General features: G+C 35.8%; 1 protein-coding gene across 2 annotated transcripts in view; it reads left to right on the top strand.

Annotated features, from left to right (window-relative positions):
* Positions 1 to 3725, top strand: part of LOC149217287 (B3 domain-containing protein At3g06220-like) — a 55773-nt gene extending 52048 nt beyond the window's left edge. For both annotated transcript variants that reach the window (XM_089392970.1, XM_089392969.1), the window contains one exon: positions 3048 to 3725. In XM_089392970.1, the coding sequence (XP_089249096.1) occupies positions 3048 to 3323 (276 nt within the window). In that variant the 3' untranslated portion in view covers positions 3324 to 3725. The remainder of the gene's footprint in view (positions 1 to 3047) is intronic.
* The last annotated feature ends 18410 nt before the right edge of the window (positions 3726 to 22135 follow it).

Raw genomic sequence — 22135 nt, 5'->3', positions numbered from 1 at the left:
GACCTATAACTCAACCTCTTACTGAGAAATTTGGCCTGAGAAAACCCCTTGCCACTTGAGAATTTTGGCCTAAACAAAACTCGGCCTACGCGATCAAGATCTCGGACTATTTGACCTCCTTGGTGTCACACATGCGAGTCACGGCTGTCTTGTTGCACATGTAGACTGTCTGCACCCTTCCTCACTTGCACACGTGGGCATTGGCTTGATTCCTTGCTGCTCGGCCGCCTCCTACCTACAATTCGACCTCTAGATTTCCTCCCAAAATCTTCTCAGCGTCCTCCTGAATCTCCTTGGTCAAGTCAAGCCTTTTCACTCGAAAAATCACTCGCTCGAGTGCTCAACAATGATTGTGTGTCTTAACCTCTTCTCTTAGGCTCAATTTATAACTTCATTAAGGTCTAGATCGACCTTTGAGATTAAATCGTTGAGTTACTAAAGACAAGTCTATTAAATTAAGTAACTTACTTTTCTTACGTCTTTTTTTCCTAAACATAAGAAAGAAGTTATAAATAGCTTGCATGCCATGCATGTGTCTCATGCAACCCTCATGCATGCCTTGCATGTCGGATGCAACCTTCATGCATTCCTTGCATGTCCCATGCAAGCTCCTAAAGAGGCAAAACAAGATCTTCCTACTACAAGATCTTCCTATCTAAGACACCAAGCTAGAAGACCTGCAGGTACAGAATTCAACAAAATTTAGACCTACTGTTACGACTCCTTCCATCCTTGATGGTTCACTGTTTAGAAGTGTCACACCTCAGTATCCTTTTTCTTCTTGTTTACCTGCCAGTTTTCAAACTTCAAGGACAAATATATTCTGCAGTCTCTGACCTCAAGTTATAGCAGCAAATTTGTTCAAACTCAATCTTCATGCTAATTTGATTTAAGCGCTCAAATGGCCCGGATGCTTATTTGATATTAATGAACTGCAAGGTGAGTTTAGATTTTCTTATTTTAAGGGGATGAACATTCCTATTATCCATCTTATTTCAGGAATAGTCTATTTCTATTATTTACTTTACGTCATATTTGCAAAAGATCTCTTCGTTAGATATTATGACATATAAAATAATAAAAAAGGAGACCAAATTTTATAATAATGTATTGAAGTTTGTAGGTGGTTTTGATTTAGCTGAAGATTGTTCTTTGTGTTTATAAGAGAATATGCTTCATGAAATTGTAAAGCGATCAGACAGAATATAAGTTTTATTAAACCAATATGGGACTAAGATGCTTACAATGAGAGCTATCTTTCCAGGCAGTGCAAAAATGGAATAACTATGTCAGTCTACATTAAAATGACTGCAGAAAATATTGCAGCAAGGAAAGCAAAGAGCTGAAAAATTGTAGGTTTGATCTATATCATGGTACAAAGAAGTATTGGACTTATCTGGAATCCCATCCTTTGCGCTGCTCTGGCTGTTGCCTGTCGCCCCATTGCTGATATCTGAAACATGTTATTGGCCCTCATCATTCTTGTCACCAGACTCACTGTAACCTCTATTGTTTCTTCCTAAAGAGCTTCTTCCCAGTTGCTGATTTTTGTTCTTGACCCTTTTATATTTCACCCTTTCCACATAGCAGGTATGTTTTGTCCTCCCAAACTTCCTCTGGTTGTACCTGTCTCCCTGTATCACACCTTAGTCTGTGAGAACTTGTCCATAGTTGAAATATTAGCTGTTTCTCTACTCAAGGCAGGCTAAGCTTCAAGTAGTACTGTAGTCCTAAGCCCAAATCTCTGCTAGCATGTTGAGCTGTTCTATATAGTATAGCTGTTTTCTCTTGGCCTGATTCCTCCATTTTCCTGCAATGTACTATGCTTGTAAGTGTGTTTTCAACTCTTTCCCATTATTAGATGACTTTCCTCTATTACATCCCACTCCTTCAGCCGTGTCCTACATTGCTGATTCCATGTTTTCTTTCTTCTTTTAAGCTTTTCCCTGCTGATTGTTGCCGGTATCCAGTTGCTATCCATGGATGCCACCCTTTCATTCTACAAAATCAGCCTTCTAAGTGCCTCAGTCTCTATGGGATAAATGCCTCTTTAGGCCAACAAAATCTCATAATGATTGCTGATTTTCACCATCAAGATGCATGTTATCAAGTGCTTCTGCACCCTTTATGGTGGATTCCACTTAGTCTTGGTTGCACTAGGTCCATATGTCACAACCATAGATGAGAGCAGGTGCGACGAGTGTCTAGAATAGAGCCCTAATCTCTGCTAGTATGTTCAACTGTTCTATATAGTATAGTTGTTTTCTCCTTGCATGTTTCCTCCACTTTCCTGCCTTTCAACATTCTTGTGTGTTTTCAGCTCTTCCCCATCTATTGGAGGACTTTCGTTTAATGCATCCCACTCCTTCAGCCATGTCTTACCTTGCTGATTCCACGTTTTCTTCTGAATGCTTCCATATCTAAGGAATAAAGGCCTGTTTCAGCTAGAAAAATCTTGTAAGGAGTGCTGATTTCCCCCCTCAAGATGCATGTTGTTAAGTGCTCCTCTACCATTTCCAGCAGATTCTACTGAGCATTGGTTGAGCTAGGTCCTTATACCTCCAAACAATAGAGGAGCACAGATGTCGTGAATGTCTGAAAAGAGAACATAACATTACTTGTCTGATATTTTAGCTGTTCTACATCTGTTCTGAGGTGAGAAGAGAACTTTCCAACTCCATTGAAGCCTCTTTCTGGCCCACATGCCCAGGTTAATCTTTCATTAAATTCTAGAGCTAGAGATCTGTAAATTTTGAGTCACTTCTAGCTGTTAGCTTCAAAACTTACATGGATTTTCCTTGGCTTTTTTTGAGCGAGAAAAGTACCACCTTAATCTACCTGTATTCAAATTCATCTCCACCTCTTTGCAGAAGCTTTCCAAAGCCCCTAAGTGGGCATGTAGGCTGTGGAGTGTCCTGACTGCTAAAATGATATCATCTACGTATAGGAGTTTTTTTAGTGCGTGAGAGAGAGAGAGAGAGAGAGAGAGAGAGAGGGATAGGTTTTTTGAAATTTTATAACCAATTTGTTTAATTTATTTGTTACAGAGAATTCCTAGAAAATTTGTTGATGAATATGGCAACCATCTTCGAGAGCACATTGTATTGGAAGGACCAAGCGGGCAGATATGGCTTGTAAACCGTGATCCTGAGATGAATTTGGTCAAAGGTTGGGAATCGTTTGTCTCCGATCATAACCTTCAAGCTGGGGAGTTTCTCGTTTTCAATATGGACAACGCTTCATTCTTCAAAGTTCATATCTATGGTAAAGGGGGTGGTGAGAAGCATATACCCTTCAGAATCAATTCCGAGGCACTTTCTTGAGTAAACCTGCATGGTATGAGATAAAAAGGACGGGTTGGAAGGCATAAAGCCAAAGATTCAGGATAAATTAACGACCATAAATGTTTGTCTATAAAATAGTGGTTCTAATATTCTTGCTTAGTATTTTGATCTTCGTTATGAAATACTGTCTAGAACCTATCTCACAGGTATCATTCCATGAGCTGACGTCTGTCTGGAAGTGTTTTCCTTTAATTTTGTAGTGCTTGTCTGGTATAGATTATCCATCTTTGTCTCCTTTACTTCCAGGATTCCAGATATGTGAGATGTATATGAAACTCTTTGCAATCTATGTACATTGCTAATGGGAAACATGTTTATTTCATGAAATGTCCATGCTATGATCATTTAATGTACAGCCAAGCAGTTCTTATTACAGTTCAAGGTATCTCCTATGTATATGAAACTCTTTGCAATCTATGTACATTGCTAATGGGAAACATGTTTATTTCATGAAATGTCGATGTTATGATCATTTAATGTACAGCCAAGCAATTCTTATTACAGTTCAAGGTATCTTCTATGCTGTCAGAACATCCAGAGGAAGTATCTTGTCCTGAAGTGAGATTTTTGGAATGTCAATCTTGTCATTTTTTTTTTTTAAATGATTCTGGCTGTTCCTTCATTGTTTTGTTATGCCCTTGTTCCAGACTCTAGAGTGATCTTATGTAGACTGAATGCCCTAATTATTTCTCTTCTTCTATTGTCAATGATGGTTTTATATGAAGTCGTTCTTTGAGTGGATGCTTTATTAATGTTGGTACTTTGCATCAAGCTGCTTCTTTTGTGATAAAGAGTAAACTTCTGATAGTATCTGAAGGTTGCTCTAACATGCCAATAAATATGTGTCATTTAATTCAATTGTTTTAATAATGTGAAATCTATTTCAGTCTCCCTTTACATGAAGTAAAATGTGAATTCAAAAAACAGTATTTTGATTCAAGTTTGTGCGAACAAACATTATTGTTTATTGACCACCTTCACCTTTTGTATCTGAAGGACATTGTTTACCGACCACCTTCACATTTTGTATCTGAAAGATAGATACTACGGCGTATGATCATATTTGCATGTGGTCTCAATCATACATGCACCGATCATAGAATAACTTTTCTCATGTGGAAAGCAGCTTGTGACCATGGTGATGGCAATGCTGACAGCTATTCTCACAGGATGTTCTGCCTACTATCCATGTAGTTTCATCTTTTACGTACACTGTTGTCCGTTGGTTTGCAATTGATCATTTCCATGATATCAAGCAATCGCTGCAAAGTTGGTAAGGATCCAAGAGATTCTCATTGGTAACGAACAAGAGACGAGAATACACTAGGAAAGATAAAGATAGATACTAAAGCAATCATTCTATTCATACCTCGAGAGAGGCCCAATAAAATAACATAACAATTGAGACTCTTATATCGGACTGGAGGGTCTGGAAGACAGGGACAGTGGACCTATACAACAATTAGAATAATAGCCAAATTTAGCTATTTTAAACAAGGCCGACATCTTGATTCCTTGAATAATTTTATAAGGTAAACAAATAACCTACGACTGTAAGGGTTGTTACATGCCCCCCAACAAAGAAAAGAAAACCTCAAGATGCTTTGGCTTCAAAGCTCGAACAAGTGACGATAGTTTTCAACATTTTAACAAAAGTATCTTGCTCCCATGTGGCTGCTTCATGTGGAAGCTGTTTCCAGTTAATCAAGTACAATAATCATGCATCTAGAATGGAGTTGCTTCCTCCATTATTGTAAAATTCCTGCAGATTTCTGAACAAATTGGTCTTCTTCATTTAGGACTGATAGATTGTGCTTGTGTGATCCAGTGGTTGCGAGAGTAGTCTTGAGTGCTCATGGCCTCTTAGTTGAGCAAGATGTTTCTATCACAGTGTTAAATCTAAAAATAGAATAATTTCCAACTCGATCAAGTTGACCAAAAACTTGCTGAAAAGGAAGTTTCCGAGTAAAATTTTGAAGCATCATTATTGGATCTTGATATGTTAACACATCAACAAGAACACTTATGAACACCAACATTATATCTTTTTTGTCATATAATACGAATTACATGGAGAGGTCAATGGATCATCCATCCTTATCTAGCATGTATGTGCAAGTATTTCTGTCGAAAAGGTGTTGGATTGTGTAGTTATGGCCAATCCATGATCTTTGGAGGCTACAATTCAATTGTGGAATTGAGGGTCAAATGGAGGCTTTGTAGTGCAATAAAGGTTTTGATTAAGGCTACGTGGAATTAATAAAGGGTGTGATTTAGGTTCCAAGGAATTGTCAATTGCTCTCTTGATCCAATCAAAGGGTGTTTTAGGTAAATACATGACATACATGCATATATTGCAAAATATGGACTGCATATATTCGTCTTGATTTCTCGTGACTTCTTCTTAGTTGAACAAGACTTTTGTAACATGGAAAGATGTTTAGGTTGTAGTGTTAAACCTAAAGTCGAGTAGTTGTCGCTTGATAAAGTTGACCAAAAGCTTGGTGAAATGAAAAATTCTAAGTAAAATTTTACTGATATGTTTAGAGAGTAAACTTACACATCAAGGAGAATACGTATGAACATTATATCTTTTTGTCATAATAATATGAATTACACACAGGTGAATGGATCGACCATCCTTATCAATCATGTATGTGCAAGTTTTTTTTGTCAAAAAAGTGTTAGAAGGTGTAGTTACGGGTTAATCCATATGGGCAATCCATGCTTCTCGGAGACTACACTTCAATTGTGGAATCATGTTTTTTTTGTCAAAAAAGTGTTAGAAGGTGTAGGTACGGGTTAATCCATATGGGCAATCCATGCTTCTCGGAGACTACACTTCAATTGTGGAATCGAGGGTCCGGTGGAGGCTTTTTAGTGCAATTAAGGTTTTGATTAAGGCTATGTGGGAGTAATCAAAATCTAGGGTCCAATGGATGCTTTGTAGTGCAATCAAGGTTTTGATTGTAAATTATGCACAATTGCATATTTGTTATGTATACACGTAACACACACTCAACAATCTAGTTTGAAAAAGGCTTTAAAGGTATGACACTAATAGTAGTGATGACTTTAAAAAATGTGTGCAGTTGAGTATGACAGATTGTGACAAGTTGGGCGAAAGCAACTATGTCATTCACGAGTTAAGCTACAATGATTCGAATAAAGGCATTGCATTGACTTGGGGTTTGGGGACTTAGAACCTTGCTAAGAGAGCTGCTTGCTGATTCATTTGACCTTTAGTCATGCGACTATGACATTCACGAGTTAAGCTACAATGATTCGAAGAAAGGCAATTCACTTGGGGTTTGGGGAATTAGAACCTTGGTAAGAGAGCTGCTTGCTGATTCATTTGACCTTTAGTCATGCGAGATAACTTGCCCATATGCACATACCATTTATAGAACATACAAGCACATTATAGCCATAAGAATTGAACCACTGTCCTCTTCCCCATAACGTAGAACATACATGTTGAATTATATATGAGTTGCCTGCCCAACTAAGTTGTCAACTTGTCAACTTAATACTAACTATAATATTGCATTGGCATGAAGCACATTAACAAATTGATTTGGGTGCACCCTTGAGAAGTATCATCTACTAAATTTCGTGGATAATCAATGGTGAAAATTATCCGGTATTTTGAAACAATTCACTATAAAAGAAAATCAACGCGATTCTTTGGTCACTTTCGAAATAGTGATGAGATTGGAATGATCTAAATTTGATTTCTCTTTTGAAATCAACTTTTACTATACTTTGCTAACCTCTCTATTGTAAAGTATCTCAATTGCTCTTTCTTGTTAATCTAGCGTTAACTTTTAAGGGGTTCTTTGTTCACGTTACTTTCCATTAGCCTTAACTTTTAAGGGGTTCTTTGTTCACTTTACTTTCCATTAAATTGTTCAAGCTATTTTGAAATAAAAGAAAATAATAAAGAAGATAATGAGAAAATATCGTGTGTTCCACTTGGAATAAACTTGTGATTATTCCAACCTGTCATGATTGGCTAATATTTCGCATGATTGTGTTTTCAATACATCTCGAACATATGTACGAGGGAAGTTTATAACTTTTCAAATTTGAGAGTTGAAAGTCTCACTTGATTGGTGTAAAATATTTTATAATATCTATCTTCATTGGAAATTTGGAAATTTATAGATGATATAGGGAGCTTTATAACTTTAAAATTTTTTAAGTCTCTCTTGAGTATTATAAAATATTCTATAATATGTAGCTTCATTGGAAATTGAAATTGAATATTTTATAATATCTAGCTTTATTGGAAATTGAAATTGTTAGAAGGCTTTATAATATCTAGCTTCATTGGAAATTGAAATTGTTAGAAGGCTTTATAATATCTAGCTTTATTAGAAATTGAAATTGTTAGAAGGCTTTATAATATTTAGCTTTATTAAAAATTTATAATATTTAGCTTTATTAGAAATTTTGTTAGAAGGCTTCGAGAATTTTCTAAGAAGGTATCTCTTAAGAGATTCTATAATAAATGTTTTTAAAATATTTTAAAATTTTAATAACGTTAAACAATATGTAAAATATTTTATAATATCTATCTTCATTGGAAATTTATAGATGATATAGGGAATATTGAGCTTCCTTGGAAATTGAAATTGTTAGAAGGCTTTGAGAATTTTCTAAGAAGGTGTTTTTATTATAGATGATATAGGGAGCTTTATAACTTTTAAATTTTGAAAGTCTCTTTTGATTGGTGTAAAATATTTTATAATATCGAGTTTCATTGGAAATTGAAATTGTTAGAAGGCTTTGAGAATTTTTTAAGAAGGGGTTTTTAAGAATGTTTTTAAAATCTTTTAAAATTTTGTATAACGGTAAACAACAAGCGTGTGCATGCTTATTACACACTTTGACAAAGTCTTTTACTTTGACAAAGTCTTTTACTATAAAAGGTAATGAAAATAAAAATAAAGTACTTTGACAAAGTCTTTTATTATAAAAGGTAATGAAAATAAAAATAAGGTTAAAGGCGTAAAACCGAAATTACTTATAAATGATTTTGTTTTGTATGATATCAAATATCATATATGTATAGGTAGACAATCTAGTACATAGCTTAACAAGTTTGTTATTAATAATGTAACATGCGATAATTTGACAATAATTGTTTTAGATTAAAGAATAATGTTGTGAATTTCAAATTAAAAAATGTATTAATAATGTAACATGCGATAATTTGACAATTATTTTATTATAGATTAAAGAACACTGATGTGAATTTCAAATTAAAAAATGTATTGCAAGTGATTTTTGTACAATTTGAATGTAAGGATTTTTAAAAGCATAGAGGTTTAGGAAAGTAGGTGAGTTGTTAATTATAAAGTGTATAAAGAAGTTAGAAAATGCAAAAAGTTGTAAATATGTAATAATTATAGGAAATGTTGAAAAGTTGTCATTAAGGACCTATAAAATCTATTCAATAAATATTAACGATCTCAAGATGATGCCAATAGATATACATCCTAGTGGATTGTTGAGAAAATTAAATATCTTGCAGTGCTTATGAAACAAGATAATGAAAAACTACATGTTTCTAGAACTTATTTGTCTTTCGAATTACATAATTACAAATTCACATTAAGGAAACACAACTTATCTAAAGACATTGGATCAAGTTGATTCTAATTAACTCTCAAATTACTAAATATATTAATGCATTTTCTTTATATCCCATTCTCTTTATAACCATGGTCAAACTATGCTCAACCATATTCAACATGGTCAACATGCTTCACATGGCTTGCATGGTCAAGTATGGTCAAACATAGTCAAGTGTGGTCAACCATAGTCAAAGCATGGTATGCATGGTCAAAACCAATTAACATCAAACATTGAAAAACATGGTCAAAGATGGCCAAGCCAACCATGGGGACCATGGACAAACAAGTTTGACCATGGTCAAGCATGGTCAAATAAGCTCAACTACGGTCAACCATGATCAAGCTAGCTCAACCATGGTCAACCATGATCAAGCTAACTCAACCATGGTTAATAAGTTCAACATGTTAAACCATTCTGAAACCAGATCAACCATGGTCAAGCATGGTCAACAATAGTCAAGCTTGGTTAACAATAGTCAAGCATGGACAACATTGTGAACCATGGACAAATTATATTGAACCGTTTTTAACTATGTCCACATGTTCAAACACAATGACTCATGGTCAACCAATATTAAACATAGTTAAGTATTGTTTGCATGGTCAACGTGATCAAACATTATAAACTATAGTAAACCATAATCAATCATAATCAACTATAGTTAAACATGGTCAACCATGGTCACTCTTATTTAACCATATGTTGATTGTATTTAACAACAATCAAACATTATCAATCATGATCTAATACTTCTCTTCATGCATGTTGGTCGTCAACCATGATAACCACATTATTAAAATTTGATATACATCAATCAATGCGATTAATATTTTTCAATGTGAAAATGGGATATATATATATATATATATATATATATGAACCACCTTAAAAATGCAATTGTGCTAGTATATATTCAATTTTTATTTTAATTTTATTGCGACAATTACAAAATCACTTTTAATAATTGTGCTAGTACAATTCAAATTTTTTATTTATTTATATATATAACTACAACTTAGTGATAAGTAATGAATTAGTAACACAACGTTTTATAATATATATTCATTTAAAAAAATGAATTAACAAAATGTATATTTTCTTGATACATTTCAATAACAAATGCTTTAGAACCCTCTAAAGAACATTATTTTATGTATTACAAATTCCTTGCACCTAATAAACATGAGAAATCTACAATTAACATTTACTAAAGTCAAAAGTAGTTTTTACAACCTTTTCCAAAGCCTCATGCTTGGTCATTGCCTGATTTCCACTTTCCATAATACTTATATGGTTCACCCTATGTGCAATATTCTTGGAGTTCTTGCATGTTTTTTTATTGTAAATTTTGTCCGTAGATTTCTATTAATAGCAAAAGAGAAGATTACATAAATATAACTTGATATTCGTACTCACTGTCCAGGAGATTGTGAGATAGTATTGTAGGTAAAAAGATGCTAACTGTAGGCACCTTATAGCGACCTCTTAAAAACAAAAAACTACGCTGCCAAGTCCAAGAGAAAGCCAATGATAGCCTCCAACAACTAGGAAAAAAAACCGGTAAACAAACAAGTAGATAGCCACTAACAACTATTTAGTACATCATAAGTAAAAGAAACCAAAAGGCATAGAAGCATATTGGACATATTAGTCCAAGATGATGACTGGAGAAAGTGGAGGAGAGTGTGCATTTGAAATGTTTATGGGTGGAACATTGGGAGGAGCATTGATGACTCTTGATCTTCTTGATATCTTCTTGTCCAACAAAAAGTTTATAATTGTCAATTTGTTTGTCCTGTATAACCATACTTAACAAAGTTTCCATTTTCCTATGGGTTGTGATGTAGTGAAGAAAGTGTACGCTTCTTTACCTGAACTTTCCAGGATCAAGAACCCATTTCAGAGAGAAACTGCCAATTTCAAAATCAAAGTGATATATTCGGTCTTCAAACTACCTTGCTTCTAGCTGTAAAATTTCCTTTCGAACTTCTAGAGGGGTGGTGTCAAAAAACGTGGCAACCGATAACCAACCAAATAACCTTCAATGCCTGAAGGAGGAGATGACGGAGTCCTTGCATGTTATTCGTATGTAAGAATTCATCTTTGTGTTGTAAGGACATGTTGGGAAATTAAAATATATAATGGCACTTGTAGATGGATGAAGACACTGACAACACAAATGCTTTTCATGTTGCGGTATTCTTGAAAAGTTGCCACTTGCAAAGTGTTTTACTCTCTTAGCGTTGCGAAGTCTTTTCTTTTTTGGAATTGAGATTATGATTATTAAGGGGAAATATTATGGTAATAACTCTTGGATAAATACCTTGACAAAATAAATGTCTTCCCAATTTTGATGATAGTGCCTTTTTTGATGGTTGAAAATATACGAATTGTTAAGTGCTTTATTGTTTTGTTTCGACATGCAAGTTGCATAGTGTTTGCTTTCAAGGTTGGGATTATGAGTTTTTTTTTTTGGCCATGGTGTTTTGGTGACTTGTTGGACTAATCTATATGAGGCCGAGGATCAAACATAGTAGCTACCATTGTAAAACCAAGAGTATATCCAACAACCCACAAGCCAGATATACCAGAAACTTATGACTTAACAAGAGTTTGTTCGAGAAATTAATTGTTATTGATGTCAAAGGGATTCCAGCCGAGGAAGAAAATTACATAGGATTAAAGAAAAATTTAAGCCTTTCCGAAGAGTATTTACACGCCTCCCAAGTCCTCTCCATTGAGGAGAAAGAATTTTTCAAGTGGAGAAACTAGATTTTTGACGTTTGTCAAATTGGCCTACTTAAGAACAAGTTAGACCCCCTCCCCAATAGACACGTTAGTTTAATGTATAATTGAATTAGTATAAATTAAGGCCACAATCCTCCCAATTTGGTGAGATTAGCTACCTGAATACAAATAAGGGAAGTTCAGACCTGTAACAAGGAGATTTAGTGGTTCATACCCCATGAAACCTAAGGCAAATTGAAGGAGAAGTTCATAGTTTCTGGTTATGTTCTTGCATAATAGTTACTGGGGTTTTCTTAATCAATTCTTTGGATAATATTGGAGAAGACTACGACCCTATCTGAAGAACGATTTTCAGCGCTTGAAGAGCAACATACTTGTCCTAGTCTTAGCTTGCGGAAGAAGGAAGAACTCGGTCTGAAGTAGTAGTAAACCTCAACATGATATTAATGCAAAATTGATCCCCGCAACCAAGATTTTCGACTCTACAACTATGGAATTTCCGAGGACTGATTTAGGCTTGTAATTTGGCTTGATGGGGACATACTTTCGACCCTAGTTGATCTTTATTTTCAGCCATTTGTGACTCAGATTCCATACATACTTTGTGCTTACTTTGGAGGCTTTCAAGAGCATTTCTCTGTAATAGTTTTGAGTGGTCCTTAAGCAATCCCTAAGGAAAAATTGAAGTGATTTATGAAGAAAACTTGTATAACTCTTTGAGCTATCTTGAAGGCATTGATTGAAGTGTTTTGAAGTAATCCTATAGCCGCTTTGAAGCAAACCTTTTTAGAGAATTCTTGATGATTTTCGGAGTAGGCTTGAATGCCTTTTTTTGGACATACCTTGGTGAAATTCTAAAGAAGACTTTAGAGTAGTGCCTTGGAACCACATTGGAGTAGCCTTGTAGCTAACTGCTACTTAGTAGTCTTTAGAAGATACCTTTGAACACACTTGAAGAGTTTTGGAAGCAAAATTTTTGGTGCTGATTTGAAGACATCTTGAAGTAGTGCTAGGGTAAAGTTTTGAAGTATATTGGAAGTGTTTTGTTTAGGTTGGAGCCTAAGAGGGTTGGTTTCATCATTGAAACTAGGTTGGTGCCTGGATTTTTCTTTGAGGATTGGAGTCCTCATTCAAGGTTGGAGCCTTGAAGAAGTTAAAGGGTTTGTTGTATAGGTTGGACCCTGAATTTTTGTAAGGGAGGATTGGAGTTCTCACTAATTACTTAAGAAAGAACTGTGGCTGTGAGCTAGACGACTTGCATTGGGGTGTTGTCCACCCCCATGGTGAGGCCTCTCTCTCTGACACGACATTTACCTCAAGCCAGCGAAGCTGACTGTCGTGGTTTTTGAGTAGCCCTTTAATCTCTGAACAAAAGAGAAATGGGAACAATGACCTGTTGCATAATGAGACTTCCCTGAAGCCAAGTAAGTGCCCAGAAGAGACACGACATTGAAACCCACATACCCCCAAATTCTAAAATATTTCTCTTGGGTGGTTTGAGAGAAAACCCACGAAAAAATGACCTAGGAACAACAACAATTTGGGAGATTGAAGAAACTTAAGGGGAGTTTGAACTACCTTTTGGTCAAGCGAAAAACCTGAAATACGACCAAGGCCATGCCAAAACAAGAGCGCTAACCAGAAACAAGATTGCAAAAACACGGACTAAAACTAAGAATAAAGACACAATTATGAACACTGAAAACTTCAACACGCAAACCCCAGAGCTTAGCCGAGGTCTCTTTAAATTGATTCCAGAGTTTACCCAGAGGACGATTGATACACAACCGAGACCAATAAACCTAGCGAACCAGGATTACCTTTTTGTCGCAGGAAAGGCAGTCCATCACAAACTTGCAAACCAGATTGGGGCGAAGGGGCCTAAGAGCCTAGCCAGACACCAAATCATTGCTTAGTGTCATTACTGGGTCCCAAATACTTATTTGGGAGCCGAATTCATTCCAAGATACTGTGAACTAGCCTTCCACTATGCTACAACGACAGAGCCAACACCCAGGCGAGCACCCATGGTCTCTATCGCACTTCTTGCAATGCTCCATCCTCCCAAAATTCATTGCCCAAACTTCCAACAGTGCCATGAATTCCAACACGCCTCTTAACATAACCTTCGTAGCTTTTGGATGCTCCTTCCTATGAGTGTATCAAATGATGGAACCACTCTTTAATACGAGCATCTGTGCCCCGTGGTGGAGGGGGATAACCCTAAGGACCGTCGATTTACCATTTGTCCACCCCCACCGGGGGTTAATTTTTTAATGTTACTTTTAATGTTGTTTTGAATTTGTTTTATTTTTTTATTTAAGTTAATAATGCTTTTTTTAATTACAATGTTATGATTTTTGGATTAAATTTTTTGTTTTATTTTTAATATTTTTTGCTATATTATATTTTATTTATATTTATATTTTTATAATTTTTTTCTTGGACGTTATAATGTGTTTTTTGTTATTTTTTTACTAAAATATTTAACTTTGTTTAAATTGAGAGTGTATTTAAAAAAATAAATATAATATGAGTATAATTTCTTCTAATAATAAACTACAAACTTATATATATATATATATATATATATATATATATATATAAATGAAAATGGTATTAAAGAGGTTATCTGTGAATGTTTCTGGATTAATGATAACAATTACGACATCTAAAGTTTCCATTCGACCCTCTACAAATGCTACTCAACAAAACCGAACTAACCCCTACGGTAAAATTCAAGCAACCTACCCCCAAAAATCAATGAAGAATGTTAGAGAATGGAAGATGGTACTAAATGAAAATAAAATGGACTTTTCATGGTATATTAAATATAGACGAAGCAACGAAAGAGGACAAATATTTCAATATTGGGTTGAGCTTCGATATGGTAAAAATTATGAGATAGTGAACAAGGTACGAGATATATATTTGGTGCTAGATACAAATATTTTTTATATTCATGTAAAAATTCAATCTTTTTTTTGTGTTTATATTAATTTTCTTAACTATTTTTGTACTAGATGATTGGGTACAACACCAGCATGATGCATACAAAAATGAATAAATTGTTGTAAATATTGAGGGTGGGGTCGGAGGGCGTGAATTAGTATTTCTTTTCAATTGTTATTTTTACCAGTTAAATAATTTATATTTAGAACGCAAAATGAACAATAGGAATAAATGCTTTTATTAATATAATCTTTATAATAAATCAAGTACAATATATATAGGGCTTCAACCTATTCCCAAGCACCAACTTGGACTTTTTGTGAGGCTCCAACCTCTAGGGCACCAACCCTGTCTTGTCAAGGCACCAACCCTGTCTTGTCAAGGATTTAGAAGCACCAACTCCAAGTACACCAATCCTTCCAATTCTGAGGCACCAACCCCAAGGGATCCGACCCTATCTTGTCAAGGCACCAACCTTGGATTTAGGAGCACCAACTCCAAGGACACCAATCCTTCCAAAATCTTCTTCACTGAATTCTGTTAATCTATAGCTTCACTATAGTCTCCATGCTACATCATCAATGATAACCTGTCTTTATATGAAGGAGTCTTCACAACTATTCATATTGCCCACACAGAGTCTACAAAGTTACCTCATGATGATTTCAAATAGGCATCATGATCTCCAATAATGTCTCCAATATTTGCTGATGCTTTTCAACAAGATATCTTTGATAAGTTGCGCTCAGCTTCAATGTCTGCACAAAAAAAAAAAAACAATTCTTTGTTTTTCAACCCTCTATTCTTACTGTTGCAGTAACTCTTTTGGGAGTGACAACTTCTTATTGTCACGATATCTTACTTCCAAGAAACAAACTCACAAACACTTCAATGCTGGTGTTGTGTACTTCTCCCTTCAAACGATGACAGATGAAACTTTATTTCCTTTCACAGAACTATTCTTCAAATCGCGTTCTGTACTTCTTCCATAGATTAATTTATCATAGGTCTGAGCCTTTCATAGATTAACCCAATCAACAAAATTGCTTTGTCCTTCGGCTTCCTCCTATCCTACTGGACCTTCGGCTTCCTTCTGTCCTACTGGACCTACGACTTCCTTCCTTCTCACTCGATCTTCGGCTTCTTTTGTACCTCCATTGTCTACTAGACCTTTGGCTTCTCGACCTTTCGACTTCTCGATCTTCAGCTTCCTTCTTCTTCCGCTGGACCTTTCAGCTTCCTTCTTCTTCTGCTGGACCTTTTGACTTCCTTCTTCGCTCGCTCGACCTTCGGCTTCCACTTTTATTTGCTCGGATTTTGGCTTCCTTTTTCGCTCGCTCGACCTTCAACTTCCATTTTCGTTTGTTCAACCTTTGGCTTCTTGACCTTCAACTTCCTCTGTCTCTTCAAGTTCACGAGTTGTGAACTTCTTTATACTCTATTTTTATGCCTGAGATCAATGCTCAGAAGTGAAGCATTTTAACTTGTTTTTATACGAGTTTCACCAATACTCAAAAGACACGTTCATTTGAAAGGAGAGGCCGACTTATGGATATTCATCCAATTACTCATAAACTTGTTTATTTACGGAGGATTTCATATTATAATAAATGTCTCGCAGTCCCATATGCCACGTCATTGCTAAAATCGCAATCACAACTTCACAAAACTCCCACAATCACAACCCTTTGGATTCATGATATAACATTGCCGATGCCCCTATTTCCGAATGAGCGGATGCGATGCGATATTAAACAATTGTTAATAAATCCGTGGGTCCACAATTCTATCTCAATCAACGATTTTCATCGTTACATTTCTTCAAGACTTGCGATATGCGACAGATGCAATATTTCTTTAGGATGTATTATAATGGTGGAGCGGGTCAGAATACTATCACAATTGGGGCTTCGACGTGATAAGGCTTTAAAGCTTGCAATGCATTGGATGCGATATTTCAATAGAGTTGTTACCATAAAATGATCGGGTTCGCAGTACATATCACAATCAGCAGTCGGGTTCACAAGACTTATCGCAATTGGCAGTGTGGCGATGTCAACCCTTAAGATTTGCATAACTTCCCCGATACCTCGACGCGATATTACATAAAGGTATATTCTATTGTGCTATCGGGTCTGCAGCTTATATTGCAATTGCAGTTTTTATTGTGACATCCATTTATGACTTGCGATATGAAATTTTATACGATGGATGCGATATTGTATTGTGGCATATTGTAATGGAATCATCGGGTCCGCAGTACATCTCACAGTCAGGGGATTCAATGTGACACATAATAAAAAGATAAAGCCGCCGATAACCCGCCGATATAATTCCTCCGATGCAATGTTCCTCTTCTTTCTTCCAATAGCACTTACCCTTGGGCATATGCAAAAACCTGCTTCTGTTTCTCCATAACCCGCTTCTTTAATGGCTTCCGATGAACTCTTCCTCTCACTATTTGACTTCACGATGACTTCTCCTCTTTGGCTTCTTGCTCCTGTTGCTTCATGGATCTACTTCTTCTATTCTGTCTGTATATATATATATATATCAATCCACTTGGGTCCTCCATAAGCAGTATTATGATCAATGGGTAACCACACATGTCACAAGAATTTGCCATCACAAACACTGCCATATTGACATCAATGACAACCTAGATTAACATAACTTTGATAATCATTGAAAAAAGTTGACTATAATGCACTTTATTCAACAAAGAATTAATGTTACTAAACTTTTTCTAGATGAAATGCTAAAAGTTGGGGGATTTAAATGAATCACGTATGACAAAAAAAGAAAAGGAACGTCAACATTGCTTTAGATGGAATGATTGGAAAGGGATACTTCGAAAGATTTGCAGACATCAAAGATCCAATGGGAGAGGAAAATGACCAAACTGGAGCACAAAATACTATGGAAGAAGATAATAATGAAGCTCTAGAAGGTGACGAGCATGGATTATATGATATTGTTGATTAAATTTAAGTTATGCTTGAAAATCAAGCTCAATTTTAAGAACTAATCATTAGGTATACTTGTAATGTTTTGACTTTGAGGTTTTATGATAAGAATAAATATTCAACCATTGTTGTTATATGCTTACTATTTTTATTATTTAATTTTAACTTTAATTTTTATGTGAATCATTATTTTTTGAAAACAAACTTTGAATACTACTATTTTTTGACATAAAATTCATAAAAAATGTTATTTTTTAAAATTTTACCATACAAATTATTTATTGGACATGCCATTTGTAGCCAAAAATTCCCAAAATGTGTTTTTCTTAATTATATTTATATTCAAAATGTGTATTTTTTTGCCAAATTTTAAAATTAATGTTTTTTAGTGACAATTTTTTGATGTACATTAAAATATTAACTAACAATATATAAATATATAGAAAATCCTAACTTTAAAATCTTGACCTTTTTAATTTTATTTTTATAACTATGCAAAAAAAACGAAGATTTCATTACAAAAAAATTGAAAATAAAAACAAAAAAACACAAACCTGAAAAACACTCAAAAACAAACATCTTAGGGAAAAAGAGGAAGAAGAAGAATAAGACTACAAAAATTGTTAAATAACCAATATTTAAAAAGTATTTTTTTTGTAAGCTTGGTAGGACTTTCCGCTTTTCGTGTTTACATGTCCATTATTCACCCTCCTATGGGGGAGGGTAGCCCAATATTTGAACCCAAGACTTCCGGTTCGGTGAGACTTCATTTCCACGACCACCGCCGCTTGAGCTACCCTAGGTAGACAACATTTAAAAAGTAATTATCCATACTTAATACATTATAAAATTTAAAGTGTAAAAAATAAGCCTCCCAAAAAAATGGGTTTCAAAATCGGATGATTTTCTGTAGCCTCTAAAAAAATGAGAACTCGGTACAGTTCCCGTTAAGTTGGTAACTTTGATTTGGGATACCTAAGCTTTGATAACTTGAAGAAGATTAGAAAAACTCAAATAATAAGAGATATCCTCAAAATATCAAAGCCAACAAATGCTATTTGAGAACCATGTCAAAATGGAAAGCAAACCAGGACCAACTTCAAATCAAAGGAATGTTCAACATCAAAGCCTCTGGAAATCGTTCATGCAGATCTATACGGTCCAACCATAACTCCAAATCTATGAGGAGAAAGGCACTTTATTTTATTTATAGATGATTATACTAGAATGATGTGGGTATTTGCATAAGATATAAGTCAAAAGCACTAGATTGTTTTGAAACTTTCAAAGCAACAATTGAACATGAAAGTGAGTTGAAGATCAAATTCTTAAGTGTTGGCATTATGGCTAAAGTGTTGTCCTTGATGGCAACCCATTCAGGTGATAGATCACAGTACTTCAAGTCAGCAGCAGAGATTGATGATCAGCTATCAAATATTGAAGAAAATAAGGGGTACGCAGGTACACTTTACATAAGGTGCGTACACGCAGGTCAGTGTTACATAAAGTGCGTACATACCCGCAGTTATCCCGTTCAGGAGGTGCGTACCCCTAGTGCACACATTTCAAGACAAAGAAATTCACATGTGGGGTTTTCTTATGTTTTACTCTTGGTATTTAGCCGACGGTATTGTGTTATTATGGTGTCGGCTCGTGGTATTGATCCATGATTTAAGGAAGAGCTTTCCTATATAAAGCAAAGGAGATCATTTGGCTTTTGCATGTTTTTGGTTGAATATCTTATGAGGGCTAGATCTGGTCTAGATCTAAATAAGGCGAATCTACTGATGGACCGAGATCTCTTCGGCGCATGTTCAGATCTGTAGATCTGACTGTCTGGGTTATTTCTGAAGTCTTGAAATCATCTATGCCCGAAGGTACGCAGGTACAGTGAGAGAAAAGTGCGTACATACGCAGGAACGAAGCGTTTCAGGTGCGCCGGTACGCAGGCACAGAAGGGTTTCAGGTGCGCCGGTACGCAGGCACAGAAGGGTTGCAGGTGCGCCGGTACGCAGGCACAGAAGGGTTTCAGGTGCGCCGGTACGCAGGCACAGAAGGGTTGCAGGTGCGCCGGTACGCAGGCACAGAAGGGTTGCAGGTGCGGAGGTCCGCAGGCAGTTCAATGGACTCAGAGCGAGGTACGCAGGCTAGCAGTTGAGCAGGGTGCGTACGTAAGCAGGCGAGCAGTTGAGCAGGGTGCGTACTGTAAGCAGGCAAGCAGTTGAGCAGGGTGAGTACTGTAAGCAGGCAAGCAGTTGAGCAGGGTGCTTACATAAGCAGGCTAGCAGTTGAGCAGGGTGCTTACTTCTCTTAAAATCTTTGTTTATCATTGTTGTGTTCTGGGTTTGGTCCTATTGTTGTTGATCTGGTTACTACAGTTGACTGGGTGATTCTCTTATACTTGATGATCATTTGATGCTTATGGATCCAGTTTGAAAATTTATGAAAAGTGGTCCTTGTAAGAAAAGAAGTAGGGGGTTGTAGCTCCCTTCCAGGAGAAACTGGAAAACGAGAGAGAGAGTTGTAGCTCTCTGCAGGTTGCAGCCTGCGTACTGGTAAAGGACTGCAACAGTACAAAACCATTGTAAAAGGAGTTTCTAATTTGAAAGAAGATAGAGACATATTGCAGCAGGTGGTTTTCACCCACATTGGGTTTCCACCTTACATCTTGTGTTCTTTGGTGTGACTATCTGTTTTCTTTTGTTCATGCTCATTATTTTATGGTACTGACATGCAAAAATAATTCAAAGAACAAATAAAGAAGATTTATTAAAAGAATTAGATAATACTGATTCACCCCCCCTCTCAGTATTATTTCCAATAATTGGTATCAGAGCAGGTCCTTCAGAGAAGCTTGATCGCTTGAAGGTAGATCGTTCATCATGAGCAACTACGAGAGAGAAGCATCAATCAGGCCACCGGTTTTTGATGGGACAAACTTCAATTATTGGAAGGTAAGAGTTACTGCCTATCTTCAATCTCTTGGTACAGAAGTTTGGGACATCGTAGAGACAGGTTATGCTTTTCCTTCAGCTACTCCTACAGATGCAGCCGAGAAAAAGAAGTATGAAACAAATGCGAAAGCAGTCAGTACTCTATTAGGATGTATATCTCAATCAGAATTCATGAAGGTAATGCACTATAAATCCGCAAAAGAGATATGGGACAAAATTGTCACGAGCTATGAAGGAGATGAACAGGTAAAGCGTGCTAAACTCCAAACTCTCAGAATTCAGTATGAGACTCTCAAAATGTATAATGATGAAAGTGTGGCTAACTATTTTCTTCGGGTAGATGAGGTTGTTAACTGTATGAAAAATTTGGGTGAAGAAATAAAAGAGGCTATTGTGGTTGAAAAGGTTCTAATATCATTGTCCCCCAAGTTTGAATCTAAAGTATCTGCAATAGAAGAAAAGGAAAATCTACGAATTCTTACTATGTCTCAGCTACATGGAATTCTAACTGCTTATGAAATGAGAAAGGGAGGTCCATCAGACAGAAGAGAAGCTGCTTTCAAGGCATCAGGCAAAGGAGATTATTATGAAGAGAGCCACGTCCTAGAAGAAGAGGAAGAAGAATCAAATTTTGTCAGAAATCTTCAAAGGGGTTCTGGAAGGTTCAGAGGTAAGTTACCTTTTAAATGCTTTGCTTGTGGAAGAGTAGTTCATTATGCTGCAAAATGTCTTTATAAGGATAAAGGAAAGGAACCTGCTAGATGGAACAAGAAACAGAATGCAAATAAGAAAAGCTACTACACTCATGAAGATAGTGATGGTCTATCAAACAATGATGAAGATGAACAAGGTAATGAATATAAGTTGTTAATGGCATTTGAAGATGATGATTATATGGATGCTATAGATGTGGATAACCTTTATGATGAAATTACTAGACTCAAGAGATGTATAGAAGAAAAGAACATGATCATTGATACTCTACAATTTCAAATTGATGAAAAGGAAAAACATCTTGAAAAATTAGAAGGTGAAATTGTTGGTCTTAGAAAAGAGATTGAGAAAACAAAAGCTATTAATCTCAAGTTTGTCAAAGGATCTGAAACTTTGGATGAGATTATCAATGTGCAGCGGTCTCCACTAAACAAGACAGGTCTGGGCTATAATGGAGAAACTTCTCAAGCATCCACCTCAAAAAGTTATCTTGATGCAGCAAGAAGAAATGAGCAAAAGCACAATGAAGATCATCAGGTAAAGCAGGGACGAATTACAAACAGAAACTATCAGGGGAAATCCATCTTAAGGGTGAACAAAAGCTACAACCAGCCACAGGTAAAATCTTCTCAATTTGGGTCAAGAATAGATGACAATAGAAATTACAATCAATTGGCTGGTAGATTTGATAACCGCAGAAGTTTCTTCAATGGACAATGCTTTTCTTGCCATAACTTTGGTCACAAAGCAGCTCAATGTGTTGCATATAAAACGATCATGACTAGGGAAGCTCAAAAACAAAGAAGTATGACGG

Source organism: Pinus tabuliformis, chromosome 1_1 (assembly GCF_031772625.1).
Source record: "Pinus tabuliformis cultivar Carrire ecotype Pingquan chromosome 1_1, CPIR1, whole genome shotgun sequence".
Lineage (NCBI taxonomy): Eukaryota > Viridiplantae > Streptophyta > Pinopsida > Pinales > Pinaceae > Pinus > Pinus tabuliformis.
This window is presented reverse-complemented; position numbering and strand designations above follow the sequence as displayed.